Raw genomic sequence first — 24,934 nt, 5'->3', positions numbered from 1 at the left:
TCATGAAAGGTGTCAGGCTGAAGGCAGGAGGATCAGGAGTTCAAGTTCATTCTCAGCTACATAGTTGAGGTTGACATCAATGTGGACTACAGAAAACCCTGTCTCAGGAGCTGAAAAGATGGCTCAGTGAAAAAGAGCACTGTCTGCTCCACCAGAGATCCTGAGTTCAAGTCCCAACAACGACTTGGTTGGTTCACAACCATCTGTACTAGAATCTGATGCCCTCTTCTGGCATGCAGGTATACATGCAGATAGAATACTCAAAAATAAATAAATTCTTAAAGAATTTAAAAAAAAAACCTATCTCAGACAATACAAAAGTTCAGTATTAGAGATAGACGACTGTCATAGTTTCAAGTAATAACTCAAATGAAAGAGACTACTTAACCTCTGTGACTAAGAAACAGGGGCAGGAATGGCAACTAATCAAAAAAAAAAAGCAGCAGAGCCCTGTGTAAAAAGAGCGGATTGAAACCCAAATATGAGCAGTCATTGCTGGTGTAAATGGATTAAGGGTTCTAATTAAAATACAGAAGTATTAAATTGGGATTTTAAGAAATTTAGTCAGTTGTGCTCAACTAGGGACCCTTCTAGGGCATAAGAATTCAGAATGTGAAAATCAAAATCAAGGAAAACACACTATGCAAACACTAACCAGATGCACAACTGTAGAAAGTGAAGTAAAATGCACACCCTGGCAGACACTACCGTGAGTGAGGGTGTCACCATCTCAGCAGCTTCTTGATGCGCTCATTTCCTGTCACATGGAGGTCCTGTGGGGGCGGGGGTGTGAGGGCAGGTTTGCCGTAGAAAGCGTGTGGGGATCAGAAGACAACTTGGCTTGTTTCTCTCCTTCAGCCTTTGCATAGGTCCCCGGGATCACAACTACGGTTATCAGGCTTGCACCTTGAGTGCCTTTATTTACCCTGTGCCTTCTCACCAACCCAGTTCAGTTTTTTCTGCCTCTCCATTTTACCATCTTTTAGAACCTTTGCATGCTCTGCGGGATCGCCTCACCTGGGGAAGAGGGCAGAGAAATCTACGTAGTTTAGGCCAGGCCTGAACATGGCATACATTGCTTATGCTTATATTTCACTAGCTTATATTTCACAGAACTTGGCTAATGAACCAACAGGACTGTGGGTGGGCTTGTATCTGTGTGCCAGAAGGCTGAGGGATTACTTGAGGCCTTATTAAGCTTTCCAGTTTGTAATGCTAAAAGTTTCATTTAGAGCAAAACAAATTATAAATGTGGATAAACCTAACAGCATAATTTCAGAATGGACAAGTAGACACTGAAATCAGTTCTAAGAAATCTGGGCACATTCCTAATCATGATAAAGATTTTGCTTTATCATGATAGAACAAGTAAACAAAGTAAATGTAACTAGCATCTAAATCTCTGGTTTGATGTTACGTATATATCTTTTTTTAAAAGCACCATAGTTATCTTTCAAATATGAAAAAATATTTATAAGAACTGGCCAGTCTTGCAGTTCAAATCAGTGTCAGTACATTTCAAAGCACTGTTGTAATACATATTGTAACATATGACCTCTGTGAAGTTATAAATCAGGAATAAGAAGGTAATTGTAAAATACTAAAAGTTTAAGAACAAACTTTTGTGGGGCATGACGGTACACACCTGTCATGCCACTACTTGGGAAGCAGGAGGAGAAGATTGCTGCAAGTCTCTGGTCAGCCTCATCTGCACAGTCAATTCTAGGCAAGCCGGGCCCACGTAGTGAGGCTCATTTCAAAAATAAATAATGTTTTCACATAACTCATGGTTAAAGAGCATTAGTGGAAGCTAGAAGATATTTTAGGTAGACTGCATTAAATTAAAACTGCATATTGCAGTTTTAACATTAGGTAGGCCATCCGTGCCTACTCCAGCCAGGTTAGGCTCTTTCCTGCATGGTCCTCTGGGTTCTCTTTGTTCTCAAGGCAACATTTTACCCAGGGTTGGCTGAACACACTGTCAACTGCAGGCTTCTTTATGTTATGTTCAAGTCCTGTGGGAAACAGTCTCTTTAAGTAAAAACTCCATAAATTTTAACTTAGGCCATGTTCAGAGAGTGGGCAGACAAGTACCTTTGTAGGCCCAAAGCCTGGAAACTGGTGCCCAGAGTGGGAAGTCAAGTTTGGTGATATATTGGGGTGCAAGAACCTGAACATCCTTAGTTGTAGAATTAAATTTCTATGCAGTGATCACCAGGTGTAAGTTATTATAAAATTTATTCAAATAACCTAAACTTTGTGTTAAGAATTCATAAGAAGGGGCTGGAGAGATGGCTCAGAGGTTAAGAGCACTGTCTGCTCTTCCAGAGGTCCTCAGTTCAATTCCCAGTAACCGCCTGGTGGTTCACAACCATCTATAATGAAATCTGGTACCCTCTTCTGGTATGCAGCTGTACATGCAGATAAAACATTGCATAATAAACAAACAAACAAATAAATAAATAAATAAATAAATAGATCTTTTTTAAGAAAAGGATTCATAAGGATACCATTGTTTCGTTAGAAGGATTAATACACTGATTAGTTGGAAAAATGAACAACAAATCCTTTCATGTTCTTCTAGGAGTGCAAATTATTATAGCTGCCTTGAGAAATGCTTGGCTTTCTGTAGAAGATGTTGAATTATGGACTTGCCTGATACAGAACTCACTCTTCTAAATGTATGTGTGCACCAGAGAAATATGTAGCTATGTGTTTGAAGTAGATGTAGCAGAGAGGTCTTACGGGGCTCATATTTTCTCTGAAGCAGGGACTTTGGACCAAGGACTGGGTAGCTAAGCTGTGTATCCATACCCCAGTATTATATGATATTGGAAACAAATCATAGCTGCAGCAATAAAAACAAAATGAGAATATATGCAGCACAGTTAGGGGTGGTGGCTTTTAATCCCAGTACTTGGGAAGCAGAGACAGGCAGATCTCTTTAAGATTGAGACCAGTCTGGTGTACATACACAAAATATAATTCTATTTGTATAAAATTCGGTAGCAAGCAAAAATAAAGAAAGAAAACCCCAATAGGGTTGTTCAGCTGGGTTTTAACTGTATTAAGAAAAGCAAAGAAATACAACCATGAAAGTTAAGATAGTGGTTTCTTAGAGGATGCAAAAGCATTGAGATCAGAGCAAGGTATTCAGTATTTCTGGAGTTCTGGCAACGCTCCATTCTTGGCTAGGGTTGTAGCTAGGCTTTCTGTGTAATCACCATAGCAACACCATGTGGATGTTCTCAGAACTTTGCTGTCTGTAATAGTTTAGCATAAAAAGGATTCAAAGGAAAAATGAACCTGACTTTATAATGCATGCTGTGATTTTTAAAGTGTAGAAAAATTATAGTACATGTGTGTATAGAATGGTTAAAAATACTTACCTTGAGCTTCATCATTTTATAAGAATGTATGCTTTGAAATTCTGCTTTTAAAGCTTTAACATTTTCCAGATGAGAGCTGACCAGGCCTTCCTCTTGATTCCAGGTACAGGGTCCCCATTACTTGAAGGATAAGGCTGGCACTGCTCCAACGGCTTTGTGGAAGCTTCTCCCTCACTCCTGAGCTTTCCTAGACCACCTTACAGCGTATGACACAGGTATGCTGCTAGGAATTTTTAATATGGTCAGGCTTCTTTCTACCCATTTCTCCCTTCTTTCTATCTTATACAAAGCTGCTACCTTCTTAGCTTTGTATAAGATAATGTAGATACAGAACATGCTGAACATGGTTTTCAGCCATAGTGATTTCAGTCTTAGGCAGTTGTGTTGAGGGACTGCAGATGTGCCCCTTATTTGCTTTGTGCTTGACCATATCTTCCAGCTTTCTTTTCTTTCTTTCTTTTTTTTTTTTTTTTAAGATTTATTGTGTGTGTGTATGGGTGTGTGCAAGCGCGTATACATGCCTGTATGTGTGTGTGTTCTGGGGTTTGTGTGTCAGAGTGCAGGACATCTGTGGGGTCCAGAAGAGGATGAAAGGTCCAGTGAAGCTGGAAGTACAGGCACTTGTGAGCCACATGATGAAGTCCTGAGACCCAAACTCAGGACCTCTATAAAAGAGGTCTAGCTCCTAACCACTGGACCATCTCTGAAGCCCTCTTTCAGTTTTTTAAAGCCAGCATTACACTGTGATCACAATGGCCAGGGCCTCTGGGACTCAGGAATGATTTAATAACTTTCAAAAACAAGAACAGCCATGTTGCCTTGCCAGCTCTTACTGCTGCATCCCACTCCAGAAGAATGCCTCCTATCCACCTGCTGGCCACTGTGCCACGAGGGGACTATGCCTTTGGCTCTTTAGCCATCTTTATCTAGGGACTTGAAAGAGGAAAAAATAACACTTTTAATCTCTAATCTGTGATTATGACATTTTACACTTGGAATGAAGAATCTATAAAATGTTATAGCATTAAGATTAAATAAAGGGGGGGGGGGGTTGAGGTATTTGCAAAATGAGAGTTAATACATGGCTACTTTTGATCAGTTAAAAAGTAGCCAGAAGCCAGGTGTGGTGGTGCATGCCTTTAATCCTAACACTCAGGAAGCAGAGGCGGGTAGATCTCTGGGTTGCAGGGCAGCAGGGCAGCCTGGTCTACAAATCCAGTCCAGGACAGCCAGGCCTTTGTTACACAGAGAAACCATGTCTCGGACCACCCCCCCCCCCAAAAAAAAAAAAAAAAAAAAAAGAAAAGTAGCAAGAGAACTGTCACTTAAGTTTCATTTCTGATTGCAGTGTCCTCACAGTGCCACTCATCCCTACAGCTAACAGTTCTCTCAGTTTGTGAAGTAGGGCTAGTAGCCAGTGAATCTCCTTATTCATTATAGTCTTTCCCACCCAGTTCCCCTGGACATTGTGTGCTGTAAAGTTTAGGCTGATTGTCCTGCGGCCAGCGCTTTCCCTGCCTGGCTTTGGCCATTGGCACTGAACATGTGGCAGGTGGGTACATGTGGAGGCTGGCCCCTGGCTTCCTGTGCACACTCAGTGTTGGTGTGTGTCCTTGTCAGCAGCCGCGGCTCTGCTCAGTCGCTAGAGCCTGCAGAGTGCTACTGTTCTAACTTTGTCATGCATTCTTCCTTGAGTAACTGAAATGTTTCTGTATTATTGTATCAGTATTTGCTTACCCTAAAGGACAGTTCAAATAGGAAAATTAGATAAACACATGCCTGAGCGTTTATTTCTATAAGTTTTCAAGTTCTCAGCCATATGGTTCTACCATCACTTGGGTTATGACCAGTTGTTACTCACAAATTGAATTGTGTTTCAGGTGTTCTTAGAGATGGTCAACACCACTTCTGGCCAGCACAGCCTCCTGACTGCTAGCTACCGTGTTTGGCCTGTGGCAAAGCTTGTCCTTCTTGCTTTCTGGTCTTGTAGGTGTTCTCTACTCATCTTGAACCTTCTTTGCTGCCACCTGCAACTGTTTATCTCAGCAGTTCTGGCTTATTTTGTGGGAAGTGGGATCTTGAGGCCTTAGGACTCTTGCCGCTGTGGGCACTCCGATGTGGGAGCTTGCAGCCGTGGTCACATGCCACTATGTGCTCCCACTGATGCGCCTGCTAAGCCTCTCTGATCCTGGGGACCACATGTGTTCAGTCTTCACTTGAGATTTAGGAGTGTTTGAGTTTTATTTCTTTGATTTTATATTTATCTTTTCTTTTTCTCTTATGCTGACAATCTTGGTTCCTAACAGATTTAGCATATTCCCTCAGTTGTTTTAACCTGTACAAGTATATGGTTCTTTCAAATAACAATACCAACAAATCACCAACACGATGCTACCAACATAGGTTTTCTGCAGTTCTTTGTATCTTTGGACTGCCAAACAGCTGCCTTTTTAAATTTTTTGAATCATGTGGTGTTTGAATGAAAATGGCCCCATGGACTCCTATATCTGAACGCTTGCTCTCCAGTTGGTGGAACTGTTTGGGAAGGATTAGGAGGTATGGCTTTATTGGGGGAGGTTTGTCACTGGGAATGGACTCTCATTATGACTATCTCTCATTGTCTCTTTTCCTATCTGTCTCTCTCTACTGTTTATGGGCTGAGCTGTGAGCTCTCTGCTACTACTCCAGTACCATGCGTGCCCACATTGGTGGGCATCCTCCCGTTGTGATGGTCATGGACTCACCCTCTGAAATGAACTATTTCTTCTCCTCGGCTCTGGTCTTTTGTCATAGCAATGGAGAACCTAACTAAGACAGGCCATTCCCTGCAGTGCCATCAACTGGTCTCACCGGCAGACGCACTTGTTTCACTATTTTTAGAGCAAGAGTTCTTTCTCATTTTACTTGTTTTGTGGCTTTATAAAACTTTTTTATGAGTCCAAGTCACAGTTAAATACTTTTCAAAAACTTCTGCAGGACACTGGGCAGGTGGTGAGTTGTGTTAAAATCTGTTTAAAAGGAAAGGCTGGAGAGATGGCTCAGAGGTTAAAAACACTTGCTGTTCTTCCAAAGGTCCTGAGTTCAATTCCCAGTAACCACATGGTGGCTCATAACCATCTTTAGTAAGTAAGATCTGGCGTGCAGGCAAAATATTGTATAAATAATAAATAAATCTTAAAAAACAAACAACAACAACAAAATACCTTTGCTTCTATTCCTAATCCTTTTTCACAGTGACCAAAAAATAGGTAGCTAACATTTTTCACATGTTTCAGATGGAGAGAAAGTGCTGCTTTCTTTCTTAAAGACCCATGCCCTTCCCAGGTAGAGCAGTGCCAAGTGTTCAGAGGGGTGGGGAGGATTTGGATTAGAACTTGCAACAGAAATGGCGAGTCTGAGGGAGAATGGAAGGAGACCCGAAAGCTCTTGACTGGAACACCACATTTTATTCTAAAGTTTGATTTAAGCATTGTAAGCACCTCCTTAATATGGTCATGTTTCTTGCTCTTTGGATCCATTTTTTTGTAAAATTAACACTCTAGGAGAGGGAATCACAGCCCACCTCCCCAGCCTTTTTATTCTCTTTCGGTTAGACAGGCAGAGCCTCCCCTGAAAAGATGTCGCCTGCTATTGGAGGCCTGAAGAGTAGCTTGAGCTTTGGGCTCTGTCCTTCCTCTGACCAGAGGGCAAGACTCCAGCTATAGGCCAGGAGAGCTGCAGGCCTGCGTCTACAAGCAGTGCTTTAAAACTCCTGAATTGTGAGGCTGGAGAGATGCTTCAGCAATTAAGAACACTTATTATTCTTGTAGAAGACCTGGTTTTGGTTCCCAGCACCAGCGTTTAATTACCAGTCACCTGTAACTCCAGTTCCAGGGAATCCAATGCCATCTTCTTGCCTCCCTGAGTACCATGCGTGTGGTAGACATATAGGTAAGATAAAACAGTCATATATAAAAACTAAAAATAAGTAAATCTTAAAAGTAAATGCCTAAACTGTATGAATCAAGGAGTAATGTCGAGCAGCAAGTGGCTGCTATTTTCTTATAGTTGCAAGCTTTTTTTTTGCCTTTTTTAATATAATTTTTTAATTGATTATAGTTTATTCACTTTGTATCTCTGCTGTAACCCCACCCTCTTTCCCTCCCAATCTCACCCTCCCTCCCTTCCTTATCTCCTCCCATGCCCCTTCCTGAGTTCACTGATAGTGGAGGACCTCCTCCCCTTCCATCTGATCTTAGTCTATCAGGTCTCATCAGGACTGTCTTTCATAGTCTTCCTCTGTGGCCTGGTTAAGCGGCTCCCCTCTCAGGGGGAGGTGATCAAAGAACTAGCAACTGAGTTCATGTCAGAGACAGCCAACCAAGGACCATTCATGGAGATAACCTGGATCTCCTTCACAGAGGTAGCCCATGGCAGCTCAGTCTCCAAATGGGCTCCCTAATAATAGTTGCAGGCTCTTATCTGTAATTTAGTTCTTTGCTCCTGTCAGTTTGGGTGAGTTGGTCTGTGTCTTTCATTCTCTCTCTCTCTGAACAGTTGTCTGAATTAAGAATCACCATGGAAACATACCTCTGGATGTGTTTAACAAGGTGTTTCCAAGAAGGTTTACTAGAGGAGGAAAGTCCACCATTGTATGCAGACTGCATTATTTCCTGGGTTGAGGTAGTAGAATAAATTAAAAGGAGAAAGTGAACTGAGCACCAGCACTCTCCTCTCTGCTTCTTGACTACTGATGCAGTGTAACCAGCTGCCTCATGACCCCCCCCCCCCTGTTCAGCTGAACCTTCAAATTGTGAGCTAAAGTAAACCCTTCCTTAAGCTGCGATGTTCAGATCAGTGATAAGACAGCCACGGACAGGTAACTAAGACAGGTGCTCCTGCTCTCCTCGCCTGTCTGCGGTGTGGGGCCACTGGTGTAGCGCCTGGCATCAGGAATCTTGAAGGTTGCTGCTGCGCCAAGGCCCATGCGGAAGTGCAGGTCTTCAGCAGTTATCCTTCTTGTCAGAGCACACCTGCCTTCTCATCACCCTCCCTCCCCTTCCTCACCGGCCTCACTAGATGGCACAGATTTCCCTGCCTGACTGGATGTTAAGCTTGTTCTCCGCAAGAATGCTGTCATCCTTTCTTGCTGGCAGGGGCCATGTTCTTTATCTGATGCTTCCCTTTTTTTTGTTTTCCCTGGGCTTTCCAGTTTTTTGGAACACTTTGGCCAGCAGATGTGCTTTTGTTTCTAGTTTCTAAGATCCAAAATTAAAATGTAGCCAAATCACAAGAGTAGAGCTTTTAGTGATGAAGATAGAGGAAGTGTGACATCACCATCCATTCTGCTGCATCACATGTATAAGCCAGGTGTCCAAGACAGCTGCCTGGACACTGTGGACAGCATGTCCTCAGGTTAGAGCTATCTTATGTTGGATAAAATAAGGCCTTCAGATAAATATATGAAATGTGACAATCCAGCAGATGGTAAAGAGCAGAGCACTAAGTCTGCTTGAAGGACAGCACAGAGTTCCGGTTCTAGAACTAGATTACCTAGCTGTGTCATGCGTTCCCTTCACTGTAACTCCTTGCCTAGAGTACCATTTCTGCTCCGCAAAAGCAGAGTTTGGAAGCAAACTTTTTTTCCACTTGCTTTCCTGGGGATGGAAGGGAGGTATTAGCCAGTAGTCTCAGGCTCCATCATGTGGGTGACCTGCCACATCACCCAGATTTATATTCGTGCAGTTTCTCGGCTTGGATATTCCGTGTTGTTTCCCTAGCTCAGGCTGTTGCACATTAGTTGACAGACCCTAAAGTTGTCTCAAACTCCATCTTTAACACATTTTACTGAACCAACATAATTTTTCTTTAATACAGTTATAAATATGAAATTTTATTAGCTTATAATTGTTAAATCTAAATTTTAGGGCAGGTATACTGTATCTATAGCCATGCAAAAATAAGTGAAATCAAAGTATTCTATCCAATAATGAAATCTAATCAAAGGTTTCCACAGTCTTCTGTGTAGAGAGATTCCAAAGACTGATTCTGCATTTTTTTTTCCTGATGCTATTGCATGGTCTACAGGTGGGATATGGGGATTCCTGAGGATGTCCTTGTGACAGCCATTTTAGAAATGTAGCTGTCTAACTGTAGGAACTTAATTTATACAAATGTTTTTGTTTTAATTTGGAAGTCTTTGAACTTAAGTCTTTGGGTGCTGAACTTGTAGGTGCTGTCCCCACCCACGATCAAGAGACAGACGTGGTGAAGTGGCCACTGTCGGAATCCACTGTCCTCACAATCCATGCTCCATAGCCCACGCGAGCTGTCGTCTTGGCCCCTTGTCCTTTGATTGCCCGTGTTTCGTTTACACATCTCCTCAGGGTGGCTTTCTCAAGGCTCATTTCTAGGATCTTTACTCCTCTCTGCTCTTAAGTCACTGTGTGGCTGTGGGGAGTGTGCTCACTGTTTCCTGAGGGTTACCAGACCTGGGGTCCTACCTCCTCACTTTTAGTTGAGATTTCTTTATCAATTTAATACATGCTGTGTGTGTTTGACCTCATAGCACTGTGTGGAGACCACAGCACAACTTGCAGGGCTCAGTTCTCCTCTTCTGCCATGTGTGTCCCAGGACTGAGCAATAGTCACACTTGACAAAGTCCTTCTACCTGCTGAGCCATCTTGCCAGCCCTTGTTGTTTTTACATTTTTATTTTATTTAAAAAATGTTGATGTGTACGAATGTTTTGTTTGCATGTATGTCTATGTTATGTGCATGCCTAAGGAGATCAGAAGAGAGCTCAGACCACCTAGAATCAGAGTGAACTGCCAAGTGAGTCCTGGGAATTGGACCTCTGGAAGAGCAGCATGTGTTCTTAACTGTTCCGCCATCTCTCCATCCTAGTTTTGGTTTTGTTATTTTGAGATGAGGTTTCAATGTTTCTATCTCCGGTTAACCTGAAATTTACTATGTTTATCTAGCTGGTCTTGAGCAAAGAGCTACCTAAGCTTTTTTTTTTTTTTTTTTTTTTTTTCCCCTTTTGAAAAATGTTCAAGCCAGAGAGTGTTCTAAAGAGAAATCCTGGCTTAAAAAAAATTATAGCTGAGTGTAGTGGCACATGTCTTTAGTCCTAGCACTCAGGAGGCAGAGGCAGGCAGATCTTTGAGTTTGAGGATAGCCTGGTCTACAGTGTGAGTTTTAGGACAGCCAAGGCTACACAGAGAAACCCTCCCATCCACTCCTCTCTCTTTCTCTCTCACACCGTGTGTGTGTGTGTGTATATATATATATATATATTTTTTTTTTCGTGATATTGTGATGTGTTGGTGTGTAGGTGTGCTTGCCATAGCACATGTGTGAAGGTCAGAGGAAGGCTTGGGGGAGTCAGTTCTCCTTCCACTGTGTAGGTCTCAGGGATCAAGCTTAGACTGCCAGATTTTTTTTGGCAGATGTCTTTACCTCCCGAGCGCCTGCACTCACAGTCCACACGTTTAAAGACAGGGTCTTATATAACCTGGGCTAGCCTCAGACATGCTCGGGCGTCACTGAGGTCCATTTCTAACCACCTTCCCTCCTCTGAGGTCACAGAAGGCTTCTGTGTTTGCTGTGGTCAAGAGGCAGAGGAAACCGCTTCTTCTACCTATGGTTGGCGTGGCAGAGTTTGCAGAGGTCTGTAACTCCACATGTGGGTAAGGCTGCTTGTGGGAGTACGGATATCTCAAGAGAGTTCTCTGGAATTCCCTCATGAAGCTGGCCATTTCTGCAACCTGGCACCAGCAGTTTCTCTGCACATCTAACACAGTTCAGGGCTAATCCTACCACACTGTTGCCATAAAGAGCAAAAGTGTCAATATGCCACGTTTGTGGGACCATCTGTGGTTTTTATTACATGGTCTTCGTTTTGTCTTTGTATTTTAAAACCTAAAAATCATTCTGAGTTTATGGCCTTAGAAAACTAGGCTGCTATCTAGATTTGACATGAAGACTTTATTTGCTAATCCTGCAATCCTTAATCTATGGTGTGTGCTCTAGAGAAGTTTGTCCATGTGCCTCAAAAGAGATGAGTTAGGATGTTCGGAGCTGACTGAACATAGTGTAGGAACTGGAACACCGTTGTGCTTGGTGAGTACCATTACTGCAGCAGCAAGGTGAAGTGACTCCCCCAGTAAACATGGAGCGTTTTTATAATGATAGTGACAGGGCAGTGTATCTATAGAAAGAGAAACGTGAGCTGGATGTGGTAGCTCACACCTGTAATCCCAGCATTTGAGGTGTAGAGGCAGGAATATCAAGGATTCAAGGTCATCCTCGGCTGCATAGTAAGTTTGAAGCCAGCCTGGACTATGAGTCTCAATAAAACAAAGGTCTGAGAGAGGGGGACCCTGGTTTGAGTCCCAGCACCCATAAGGGAGCTCACAACTATCTAGAATTCTAGTTCCAGGAATCTAACACTTTCTTCTGATTTGCTGGGCACCAGACAAGCCTAGACATTTACATGTAGCAAAACACCCATACACATAAAACAAAGACTTAAACATAGGAGTGCTAATAAGAGAGAGGGGGACAAAAAGTTCAGGTGATGTTCACATTTAGAGAGACATGGGAGTACACGAGGAAGGAGCAGCACACAGGCCATGACTGAAGCGGTCATTTCATGGCTCTGTGTATGTTGCGCATGATCACAGTATGTATCTGGGATCACATAGTCCATGTTCCTAAGCAAAGAAAAGATCCGACCCAGAGAGATCTTAGAACTGACTGCTTGGAAGGGAAGGTGGAGACAGGTGTCTAAGCACCTTCTAACCAGTGACCACTACCAGCCCTTCAGCTCTATGCTAATACCAGACCCTGAATGCTGATCTGATCAGTGCACTTTAAAACCAGAAATTGTGCGTCTCACTCTTTTTCAACATTTGTCTACTCTAAATCTCTTATATTTAAAGCTATCCTATTAATTTTTGAGTTAAGAAGGATTGAGGATTAGTTCAAGGCCCTTGCCCATGTACTCTAGCACCACCCTGCATCCCAGGCTCCTTCCTTCTTATGAGGGAGCGCCTCTGGTCTGTGGTCAGTTAACTTCAGGGCACTTTTGAACACAACAACTTGTAAGAAGCTTTCTGTTGCAAAACAAACAAAATATTACCTTTATTTGTGCATAGGAATCTGGGAAAGGCACTGGAATCCATGTTCTGAGAAGGACTCTCAGGTTGTCATCAACCTCTGGAGAGTAGCATGCCGCTGACCCTGTGTGTTCTGCGAAAAGCAGACTCCCTAATTGGGGTAGAGAGCATGGTTAACCTTTTGGCTTAAATATATTGCCTGTAGAAACACAGTTACTGTACCCTGTGTGTATGTTTTAAGAAATGCAGCTAAACATTTTGCTAGCTTTGCAATTAAAAAGAGACATGGACATGGTAAACACACACCTTTAATCCCAGCACTCTAGAGGCCAAACAAGGCCCATCTCTTAGTTCTAAGCCAGCCCTAGTGCTGTGCACGTGCATGCATGCACAAAAGCTACATGGAGGCCAGTAAGATGGCTCAGTGGGTAAGGACTCTTGCTGCCAAACTTGCTGACTGGTTTGATTCCTGAGACTTATATGAGGGAAGGAGAGGACTGACTCTTGCAAATTGTCCTCTGATATGCTGTGACGTACACTCACTCTCCCTTCAGCCTCCCCCAATAAATAAATGTAATTTAAAGAAACCACAGGCTGGGCTTTGGTGGTGCATGCCTTTAATTTCAGCACTTGGGAGGCAGAGGCAGGGTGATCTCTGTGAGTTCAATGCCAGTTGGGCCTACACAGTGAGTTCCAGGACAGCCAGGGCTATACAGAGAAACTCGGAAAAGAAAAGAAAAAAAAAAAGTCCTTGCAATTACTGTGGCATATCATCCATGTGTAGTCAGTGTCCCTGTGTAAAAACATTATCTACTGGTGAAAATAGTTTAACTGTCAGTATTAAGCTATATGGTAAAACTCTTCTGAGGTTACCATACGTGAGTGAAAGACACTTCAATAAAAAGTAGCATAGAATAAGAAATAATACTAATTCAGATGCTCATGTGCTGATAGGAGAGTTTTTCAGGTACATTGTTGGAAGCAAATGTAAACTATGGCTTAATTCAGATGTTTGACACAGTTTGTGGAGGGAGAAATGGCTGTTTGCCTGCTTGTGTGTTGGCTGAGTTGTCTGCTGGGTAGTTGCAATCAGGAAACCTGGAATTGTTCTTGTCTTGTTTGCTTTCTGAGAATGTGGACTGTTACAGTAAAAATGAGAATCTTGTGCTCCTGAGGACTAGGTTGTCCACAGCTTGCAACTCTGTGTATACCTTTAGCACTAGGGGGAATATGACCTGCTCTGTCTATTAGGTATCACAAGCCAATCAAACTTAAATTGTATTATTTTGAGTAAATTATTTTTATATTTGTTTACATCCAGATTTTACATTAAAATGGAAAATTCACTCCCTTTAAAGTACAAGCTCAGTGACTTTAGTCTACTTTTAGAATGCTATAGCTGTCACTCTAGTTCCAGAATTTTCTTACCTTCCTACCAAGAAGCCTCACACCACCTAGCAGTCCCAATCTTCTTCTCCTGGCTCCTTGCAGAACTGGTCCCTGCTGTGTCTGGGCTCCTGCCCTGGGCACTCTATTCAGGTGGTTTTTCAGGTTCCCAGTGCTGGGGAAATGTGTAGCACAGTCCTACTGCACCATTCCTTGGCTCCTGTTTTCTGAAGCTGGTTACTTGACAACCGCTGAGCTCACGAATGGCTCTATGAGGGTGTGGACACTCGGGGGTGCCTAGGAGCGGCGAGGTGAGGCCTGACACACCTGCCAGCCCCAGGTACTCCGTGCCTTTTGCAGCAGATTGCTGTAAGGCTTCTGTTATATGCTTGGTGTAGTTTTTTTTTTTTTTTTATGTGTTTGTTTTTCTTTGGCATTCTACAAAAACAGAGACCTGCATTGTAGTCTCTACATGTTTATGTAGAGCACAACATACCATAAAAGAAGAAAGAAACTTACTCAACATTAGCTTGGCCCCTCAGTGTGGTGGTTTGAATAAGAATGTTCCCCATAGGCTTATACTTCCATGCTTAGGGAGTGGCATTAGGAGGTGTAGCCTTGTTGGAGGAAGTGTGTCACTGAGGGGTGCACTCAAATGCCTACACCGGGCCCAGCGGTTCACTCTCTTTCTGCTGCCTTTGGATCCAGATGTAGAACTTAGGAGTTGCTGTGGTCATGACATCTCTTCACAGCAATAGAAACCCTAACTAAAACAGAAGTTGGAAGCCAGGAGTGCAATATTGCTGTGACAAACCTGACCATGTGGCTTCTTCTTGGCGAAATCTGGACTTTGGGGCTTTGGATTAGGAAAGCAGTTAAATGCTTTAAGTGGGGCTTAATGGGCTATACTTTTAGAAGCATGAAAGACAGTCATGCTGAGAGCAATGTAGGAAATGATGGCCTGGCTCAAGAGGTTTTAGAGGATAAGAATATTAGTATGTAGACTAGAGATTGTTTGTGTGATGTTTTGGTAACAAATGTGTCTGCTTTCTGACCTTGTCCAATAAATATCTGCCTGAAGCTAAATTGAAGAATTATAATGCCTTTGGCAGAGGAGATTTTCAGTCAGCCTAGTATTGACTGTTGCTTGGTTATGCAGCTCTATAATGAAAAGGAACAAGCTAAGTAAGAAAAAAAAAAATACAAAATGTACAGTTTGAGGAGAGAAGGAGCACCAGGAAGTATGGAGTCAAGTCCATTGTTCAAAGAGATAAACAGATTAAAGAAAAGACTGATGCTAAGTGGAAAAAAGGAGTGATGACCTAAGAGCAAGACTCCATTCAGCCAAGCATCCAATTTTTGAAAAGGAATTAAAGAAAAACTTAGGGCAGGGAGTGGTGGTACATACCTTTAATCCTGGCATTCAAGTAGGCAGAGGCCGGAGGATCTCTGAGTTTAAGACCAGTGTTGTGTATAGATCTAGTTCCAAGACAGCCACGCTTATGTAGTGAAGGAAACCTAGAGAGCTGTTGAAAATATATTTGAACAAAGGGCCATGTTCCTGCCCTAGCAAGAATCAGAACTTGGCAGCTTTGGTCAGGCAATTCTGGCTTTAGAATCAAGGACAGAAGAAACAGATTTTGGAATCCCCGTACATGACAAAGGAAAGCCACTGATGCCAGGCTTGTGTCAGAGGTGTCCCTGCGTAGAAGCCTAGAGAGGCCTTTTCGTGAAGCTGTGCAGGTGAAGCCAGGATTGCCCTGGAGACCCCAAGATGTTGGAGATGACAGAATCATGGAATACCTGCCAAGGAAAGCTGCAGACTGGGTGCAGACTTCTCTTTTCAATCAGAAAAGAGAAGTGTGTGTTTCAGTCAACAAAGCTGAAAGTAGTTGGAGATCTGAAGAGCCTTTTGACATTGGACATGGAGATGGTGAGTTGAGAGTTTGCCCAGCTGGTTTTCGTTCTTGCTGTGGTCCAGTATTTCCTCACTGTGCTCCCTTTCCTCCCTTTTGGAATGATAATGTGTATTCTATGCCATTATATGTTGGAAATATGTGATCTGCTTTTTGATTTTGATTTTATAGGGAATTATGCTAAGAGATTGCCATGAGTCTCAGAAGAGGCTTTGGACTTTTAAAGAGTGGACTTTTGAAGTTGGACTGAATGCGTTTCTGCAAGCCTGTGATGGTCAGGGAGTAGAATGTGATGATTTGAGTAAGAGTGTCACCCACAGACTCATATATTTTAATGCTTAGGAAGTGGTATTAGGTATGGCCTTGTTTGACTTCATGTGGCCTTGTTGGAGAAAGTGTGTCAGTAATGGTGGCCTTTGTTTCAAATGTCCAAAGCAGGCCCAGTAGTTTGCTCATTCTGCTGCCTTTGGATCCAGATGTAGAATTCTCCCTCTCCAGTATCATGTCTCCCTGTGTGCCGCCATGCTTCCTGCCATGAGGATAATGGACTATAAACCTCTGAACCTGTAAGCAAGCTTCAGTTAAATGCTTTCTTTTATAAAAGTAGTTGGCGTGGTCATGACTTCTCTTCACAGCAACAGGAACCATAACTAAGACACTCAGAAGTAGAAACCGGTATCTCTTGTCATGAGACTGTTACTTGAACACAGCTTCCTGAGCACTGTAGATCACCAGATTGAAGCTATGAGTAGCTGAAACCCTTGTTGGTTTTCATGTTGCACAAAATTAGATCAGTTACGAAAGTTCTCTGTTCCTGCAGTCAGTTTTTCACAGAAATCACTGAGGTGAGTAACCCAGACCTCGTCTTTCTCTTACCTCAGTAAGTGATACCAAGCCCTCACTACCTGATAGGCACTGCTCTGAGCACCTGGGGGTTTTCAGGCAGCTGAAGAGATCCAAATCCCAGCCCTGTCCTAGTCTGCGCTTCTCCAGGGGGCAGTCCCATGGAACACGCATACAAAAGGATGGCTTGGAGCTCTTTCAGAGGAAGAAGGGGACACTGAGGCTGGGCTGTTCAGGGGTACTGGAGTATCAGCAGGGGCACAGAATGGTTGCTGGTAGGCAGCCAGTGAGCTCCCTGCACATCTTCCATGCAGGCCACTTTCACATAGAGCTCAGAAAGGTAAACTGTCATTTCTGTGAACAAGCTTCTCAGATGCAGACTGTAGGACTCAAATGACCCCTTAAAGTCATCTTGAAAACTTAGTTTTACACATCTGTAGATTTCACACAGGCTTCTTCATTTTACCACATCAGCATTCTTTTTTATTAAAGCTTACCCAGGTGTGGCTAGACTATCAGTTCACTAATTTGTCTGCTGCTGACAGCCATTTTGTACATCCCTAGCCAGAAAACATTTTTTTCCTTGCACCTCAGAAAGAATACCAGAAAGCAGTACATGAGTAGGGCTTTAGGGAAGAGGGTGACTCAGCCCTTCTCCTGAGCACTTGTACTTGCCCTGTGGTTTGTGGGGGTTCCTAATCCTAGTTCATAGCCCTGAGTCCCACACTGACAAGAGAAGTGAGGGAGATCCTGAAGGGAGATCCTGCAGGAATTGTGAGCTGAAAAGATCCATCCTGTTTGGGTTTGGAGGGTTTTGTTTCTATGAGATGGTTCTCATGGATCCCAAACTGGCCTCAAACTCACTGTATAGTTGAGGCTGACCTTGAACTCCTGATCCTTTGCCTCCTAAGAGCTAGGAGTACATGTATGACCTATTTTATATGATACTAGGGATCAAATTCAGACCAACTCTCAACCAAGTGAACTATATCCATGCCCAGTCAAATCCAGGCATTTTTTAAGTAGCAAAAATAAATTAGGCAGAAAAGAGCACAATGCTTTTTTTTTTTTTTTAAGGGAGCTGGTAACTTTAGAAAGAGTGTGTTTAGCTAGTAGGCACATGGTATCATGTGGGAAAGGACTGGGAGTAGAAAGACAAGAAAGGAAACTTTGTGCTTTGGAGACCAGCACAGCGTCTTTCTGCAGGTCTTCTCTGACCTGCATCCCTCCTGAGGAGCACAGGGAACAGGCTCGGGCTGTGCAAGCTGAGCTGAGACAAAGTGTATCAGTGCCTGACAGGTCACATAGAGGTGGAGCAGGGCCCACTCAGCAAAAATGTCTGAGGACCTTCACTGTATACTAACAGACTGCAACTGTCCATCATTCACAACTCCGTGTTATAAAACCCAACCCTGATTGTAGAATATTCAGGAAGTAAGAAAAGAGCAACCAGCTTTTCTACCACCATCTGGGCTCATTTTATCTATGCCATCAGCAAGTACTGGCAGATACTGAAGGTGAGTAGTCAGTGCTAGTGTGTGTTTATTGGTGGTGGCTATGATTTTTCATTAAAGTCAATGTTTTCTCAGGGACCTGGTCAACTGCTTTGTGTTCATGCTTATTTTTGCTTACTTGATCTCATGGTTCAGCTGGCAGAGCTGCCTATCTTTGTGGCTGATTTGGAGAGTGTTCTCATTGTCCATCATGGTGGAAAGCAGACAGACTGGTAGCCAGGTGTGGGAAGTGAACCTGCCCAGGGGCTCAGGAGACCCATCCAGTTTCATGTCCCTCTGCCAGGCCTGACCTGAGCACCTTTGTACCTGGACCTCAGCCCCACAAAACCTGTGCTTCTCACAGGCTCCATGTGACAGTACTGTGACTCTGTTGTGTGGGGCCTAACTCGGGTTGATCCAGGTAAAATAAGAGCAGAAACAAGGGCCCTCCCTGCATCCCTGCACACTCATACATGGCTCTTGTGTTCTGGATGCACCTCATTTACAGTAAGTACTACTGCTGGAACAGAGATAGTGTTTTAGCCACAGGTCTGAGTTGGCTTTATCGGTGTGGTGGGTGTTATGATCAGAGAGTTAACCAGAACACAACTGGCCAAGAATGGCTGTTGCTGGAGAGATGGCTGAGGGGTTAAGAGGGCCTACTGCTCTAGCAGAGGTCCCAAGTCAGATACTACCATCAGGTAATTTACAGCCACCTGAAACTCCAGCTCTAGGGGATCTGATGCCTTTTGCTTCTAAGGGCACCTGAACTGACATGTGTGTCTTCATGTGTAGGTCACACACTCTCTCACACACACCATTAAAAACAAAATAAATAATAGAAACAACAGTGCCTGTTGCTTGAGCCAAATGGTTGGAATGAAGTTTTGGCACAGAAAAATACTATGTGTATTTTAAAGAATTTTAGAAATACAATTTACTAAGTATATTTTTCAGGAAGTATTTTGAATAGCATTGTTACCATACCATCTGGATAAAGTAAAAAGAAGAAAGTCACTTGCTCATGTCTCATTCCATGGCAGATTAAGGCTGGGAAGGAGTCTGGTACACTATTTAAATACTGAGAGTACGATCCTTCCACACTTTGGCTTTTCTCAACCATGTTTGTTAGGCCTTTCCAAGGGATACGGGGATGACTGACATTTATCATTGCTTTTCTCCTGGCAGAATTCCTCTTTCCTAAGATGGAGGCAAGCAAAAAGATGGATGCTTCTGGCTCACTACAGCCCAACCCACCCCTGAAGCTACAGCCCGATCGCAGTGCAGGGGCGGTGCTCGTGCCGGAGCAAGGAGGCTACCGGGAGAAGTTTGTGAAGACTGTGGAAGACAAGTATAAGTGTGAGAAGTGCCGCCTGGTGCTGTGCAACCCAAAGCAGACTGAGTGTGGGCACCGGTTTTGTGAGAGCTGCATGGCCGCCCTGCTCAGGTGGGTGCTGCACAAGTACTCAGGCTGACTGGCTGGCTGACTGACTGGCAGGCAGCTGCACCCATCCTCACCTGTTTCTCTCAAGACCTTTATTGTTTCTAAGTCCACCTGGGAGGCCTTTAGGAGGACTTGGGCAGATGTCATGGCTGAGCCTTCCGAGGCTTCTGTACCTGTCCTGCCTACGCCACATCTCCCTCCCCAAGGCTCTTCCCTGAACTCTCCTTAGTGGTGTCAGCACTGTCTATAAAGCCTCTGTGTCCCCCATCTGTGTCAAACTTCTGCTCAAGAAGTCTGTGTTTTACGTTGGTGATGTCAAATGATTATAAGTTATTAAACAGAAGGGTGCCACTGGGTCAGGGTAGATGAAGAGAGCAGATGTAAGCCTGCATGCTTCCCTAAGGAAAGACCCTAGGAAGCTCATTAGCCTGGTGGGTTGTTGCTATGGTAAAATCACAAGGGCGAGTTGGAGTTAGAGGACAGAAGTTGAATTGGCCAGGGAAAAACTTCATCCTGCAGCTTTGGATATTTGTTGGGCATTGTGCTTGGCACTCCGATCAGTACAAGACATACTGCACATCAGTCCCCTTAGACACACTAGCTTGAGAAGGACACCAGTTCCTCTTCCCAACTGGCTACTCACAGCTTGGTGCCTGAGACCTAGGCTAAGCCCAGTAGCCAGTTTCCTGTGCACCCCACACCCTCACTGTACCCACTCATGGACCCGTACAGCCCGCTTGGTTTTCCCTGCTGAGGGTGAAAGGACCCGAGTTGAACCTGGTGATGATATAATAGGCTCACCCACTTTCTAGGACTGGAAGCCACTGAGGCTCTGGGCAGGCCTATGGGGAGGGGAGGGGTTCTGGAGGGTGTAGAGGCAGCTTCTGTATGCAGGTGCCATTAGCATTTTTATACATACTGAGCTTGTATAGCACAAGACCAGAGCATCGGAGGCCTTCAGACCTGTGGGTGCTCCTCTCAGAGGCTCATCTCTGAGAACTAGCGTGGCACTACTAGGATGTCACTTTTGTGTTCTTTAAGTCTTTCCAGTGCGACTGAGCTAGTGAATGTAATAGCTTCTTTTTGAAAATGTATAATTATTTAAAGTTTGCTTCTTTTTCTTCTGTGAATTAGTATTTAAACTAGATTTTCCATGGCATCCTGGAGTCATGCCTGTTGCCTCAAGCTAGAGCAGGCCTGAGTACAAAGGAGAACATTCTGTGTGCCTGGTGAGCCTGGGGGAGGGAACTGACTCCTGCTCTAACATACTTACTCTGTTTCCTCCAGCTCCTCAAGTCCAAAATGTACAGCGTGCCAAGAAAGTATCATCAAAGACAAGGTATTCTTACCCTCTCCTTCCTTTAGACAGAGGCTTGCTCTCTAGTCCAGGCCCCTCACTTAATAGCTTTTCTTGCCCCAGCCTCTGAGTGCAGGGGTATGCCACCATGCTGGGCTTTTTCGGTGGTGAACACATTTCACATTGCTTGTATTGATGCTCTGGAATTCCGTTTAAATTTTACCTGATTTATGATTAGGGGGAGGTGCACATATGCTATAGTGTTCATGTAGAGGTCAGAGAACAACCTTGTGGAATTCTCTCCTTCAAACCTTAAGTGGGTTCTAGGGATCAATTCAGGTTGCCAGGTTTTCACAGAAAATATTTTATTCTCTGAGCCACTGTATTTTTACATAGCTTTTGTACAATGCATTAAAATTCAATTTTATTTTACTCTTTAAAGTTAAGTGGGCATGGTGATACACACCTTTAATCCTAGTATTTAGGAGGCAGAGGCAGGTGGATTCTCTGGGAATTGGAGGCCAGTCTGGTCTACATTGCAAGTTCCAGGACAGCCAGAGGTACATAATACAGAGACCTTATCTCTAAAAAAAAAAGTTAATATTTTTATGGGGAGGTTAGGGTAGGAGGCTGGCTAGCTCAAACTAGCCTTGAACTCACTAGCTGAGGTCCTTCTGTCTCTATCTCCCAAGTTCTGGGATTACAGGTAGGTACTCCCACATCTAGTTTATGCAGTACTGAGGATCTATCCTGGGGCTTCAAGTATTCTAGGCAAGCACACCACCAACAGATAGATCTCTAGCTTCTTGGGGTTTGTTTGTTTTTTGAGACAGAGTTTCACTATGCAGCCCCTGCTGGCCTTGAACTCACAGAGATCTACCTGCCTCTGCCTCCATACATGACAAGTCCCTCATGTTTTTGTTTGTTTTTGGCTTTTGTTTGTTTGTTTTAATTTTTTGAGATTGGTTCTTTCTGTGTAGCCCAGACTGGCCTGAAACTCGTGGCAGTCCTCCTATCTCTGCCTCTTAGGATTGCAGACGTGTGCCACAATGCTCAGCCTCTAATTTTGACAATGTGCAGCAGGTTCAAGGCCTTGCATGTGCTGTTGAGCCTCTGGGCAGACTAGAGGTAGAGGAAAAGTCAGACACTCTTCAGCTATAACTCCTGCAAGGCACGCTGTCCTCTGAGCCAGTTGTTTTGCCTATAATAGTATCAGCACGACCTATTAACTCCACGGGAAGGTGTGTAAGGAGTGGTGAGTTGTACTGAGGTGCCTGTTACGGCAGTGACTGTCTGTAGTCAAATCACTGTTGTCATCGTAGCTTTCTGCCTCCTATAGCTTATACTCAACTTTGACACTAGCTTTTACCTCGGACATGGCAGTGGGGAGGGCCTCTTTAAATTTGTTCTTGCTCCCTTTCACCAGTGCATTGAAGTGCTTAGACAAGGAATGAGGTCAGCCTCCTGTCTGCCTGTGTGAGTGTCAGTGTTGGCACACTTAGAGAATGGATACCACTGAGGCTCTCCCCATCTTCCTCCTGAGCCCAGTGTAGACTCTCTTCTCTGGCACATGGCCACCCACATACTGCTAAGCCCTTGCAGGCATACTTGTAGCTTGAAACAACTCACTCTTAAGAACTTAAATATCAATAAAAATGTGTGTGATTCCAATATTTTGATTAATGAATTTTAACATTTTTTTAATGTAGGCTATGAACTTCCACAGTAAGACTTTCTCTGGGGCTTCCTGTCAAAAGCATGTGCAAGTGCTGGACTTGATGGTCAGGGAAGCCCAGTGGAGGCTGTTGGCCACAGGAGTCCCTGGCTTCTGGGATGGAGGGAAAAGGGCATCTGGTGGATCTTGTTGAGGATAGTTAGGAAGTTAGCCAACCATCCACGCTTTTTCTTAGCACACTAGCATATATCTGTTGCTGAAGACTCCAGTCATTTGTTATAAGCAGCAGGTCACGTACCCCACTCCTTTTCTTAACATGGCAGTACCTTCCTTGTTCACATGAATTGACAAGTGACTGAAAGAAGTTAAAGCCACAAGTTAAGATGACTTTTTAAAGTCTCTGTTTCATTCACAATTGTGATCAATATTTCTTTTCCTTTCTTTCTTTCTCTTTCTTTCTTTCTTTCTTTCTTTCTTTCTTTCTTTCTTTCTCTCTCATTTCCTTTCTTTCCTTCCTTTCCTTTCCCTTTTTTTTTTTTCTTTGTTTCTTTCTTTTTTTTTTTATTGATACAGGTTTCTCTGTGTAGCCCTGGCTGTCTTGGATCTCACTGTGTAGACCAGATTGTCATCAAACTCACAGAGATTCATTCTTCTGCTTCTGCCTCTGCCTCCCAAGTGTTGGCATTAAAGGTGTATGCACCATGGAAGCTTCCATCTTAGTTTTTAAAACAAGCTGTGTCACTGACCCTGCTTGGAGTGTGCTGATTGGCTAGAGTATAGACTAGCTGGCCAATAAGCTCCAGATCCTGTTTCTGCCTCCCCAGCGCTGGGATTACAGGTGCACACCACACTTGATTTTTATGTAGGTGTCAGAATCCAAACCCAGATCTTCATGCTTACACACCAAGCACTTTACTGACTGGGAGCAGCTCTGTTTTTCAGTCTTACCAGCTATTGGTTCTTTTTCTGCCTGGATGTTTGGAAAGGGCATATTAAGTGCCCTCTCTTCCTGACATTGAGTGTTGATGGGTGGGAGTATCTCAGAAATGCCCAGGGCTAAGCTGCTGTAGACTGTTGTTAGAGGCAGATTGCTTGTTTTCTAAGCGAAAATAAAACTAAAGGCAGAACAGGTGTCCATTTTTAGGAGAATAGTTCAGTACCACCTCATCCTTGTGACACGTATTTAAGGCTTTTTTTGGGCTAGTATGTGGTTTGGTGGTAGAGTGTTTCCCTAGCATGCTCAAGGCTCTGGGACTCTATCCCCAGCCCTGAGGGGGAAAGAAAGTAAAAGAAAAAAGTGTTTTGTTTTGTTTTGTTTTGTTTTGGTAAAAACTGAGTTATAAGCAGCATACACCAAGAAGGAACCACAGTTGTTGTACAGAGTGTCCCAAAACATCATCTCCACAACTGTTGGTCTGATTCTCTAACATGCTTTTTGTACAGGGTATTGAGTTGCCAACATGTTGCTAAGTCCTTTAGCAAGAGGTGTGGCCCAGGGCCGCCTGCTCCTTGATAGCCGGGAACTTGAGCCCACCTTGTCCAGCGACCATGTCAGTACTCAAGGACTATAATGCTCTAAAATGTCTTCACCCCAAATGTCTTCTGGTTTACCTAATAAAAGATAGTGGTTAAGGTTATATGAGTTAAATGGTGTCTCTTAGTGGGCCGGCTCCTTCATCCTACTTATGGAAATTAAGATGGTCCTTAATGCTTTCTGAGGCCCACTTAAGAGTTGCTCTTAGGATTTTTAGAGTGGTTTTGCCTTGTCCAAAATTGCAACATGTGGAGATTAGGAAGTACTAATCCTCTAACTACTCTTCAATTCAGGTGTTTAAGGATAATTGCTGCAAGAGAGAGATTCTGGCCCTTCAGATCTGCTGTCGGAATGAAGGCAGAGGCTGTGCAGAGCAGCTGACCCTGGGACACCTGCTGGTAAGCGCCAAGTGGCACCAGGAGCATACCTGGTAGGGTAGTGGCCTCACCCAGGTGTCTGCCTGGGCACCATCGTGCTGTGCTTATTCTTTACAGTAAAACCATGCAAGAAAGTGTTCAATCCATCGGACACACATCATCACTTTTCATGATGTCAGTGAAGGGTCATTCTTCACCTACTGCAAGTCAAGAAAGTGGAGCTGGGTTTTAATTTCAGAGGCACTTTAGAACTTTATTTCTGCCATAGTATTTCACATAACTAAAGGTTGTTATTGTTTTTAATTTTTTTATTTTATTCAGAGTGGATAATTGAATTAGAATAAAGAGTTGGTGTGTGTGTGTATGTGTGATGATGTTTTTGTAGATGGGAAGGTAGACAGGTTTTAGTCTCTATTCCCAAGTGTGTATGTGGTGTGTGTGTGTGTGTGTGTGTGTGTGTGTGTGTGTGTGTGTGTGTG

The 24,934-nt window shown here is 43.6% G+C and overlaps 1 protein-coding gene across 8 annotated transcripts in view; it reads left to right on the top strand.

Annotated features, from left to right (window-relative positions):
- Traf3 (TNF receptor associated factor 3) overlaps nt 1-24,934 on the top strand; it is a 102,823-nt gene that overhangs the window by 53,272 nt on the left and 24,617 nt on the right. For 3 of the 8 annotated variants that reach the window (XM_055592864.1, XM_055592869.1, XM_055592862.1), the window contains exons 3-7: nt 2,585-2,681; nt 3,493-3,604; nt 19,317-19,575; nt 20,860-20,911; nt 24,372-24,476. In XM_055592864.1, the coding sequence (XP_055448839.1) occupies nt 19,334-19,575; nt 20,860-20,911; nt 24,372-24,476 (399 nt within the window). In that variant the 5' untranslated portion in view covers nt 2,585-2,681; nt 3,493-3,604; nt 19,317-19,333. Of the gene's footprint in view, nt 1-2,584; nt 2,682-3,492; nt 3,605-16,227; nt 16,359-18,086; nt 18,153-19,316; nt 19,576-20,859; nt 20,912-24,371; nt 24,477-24,934 lie in introns of those variants that run through there. The other 5 variants (XM_055592863.1, XM_055592865.1, XM_055592867.1 and 2 more) reach the window with 4 other exon arrangements.

The sequence above is a fragment of the Psammomys obesus genome, unplaced genomic scaffold (assembly GCF_907164565.1).
Source record: "Psammomys obesus unplaced genomic scaffold, mPsaObe1.curated_primary_1811, whole genome shotgun sequence".
Lineage (NCBI taxonomy): Eukaryota > Metazoa > Chordata > Mammalia > Rodentia > Muridae > Psammomys > Psammomys obesus.
Note: the sequence above shows the minus strand (reverse complement) of the source record. Positions and strands in the feature narration are given on the sequence as shown.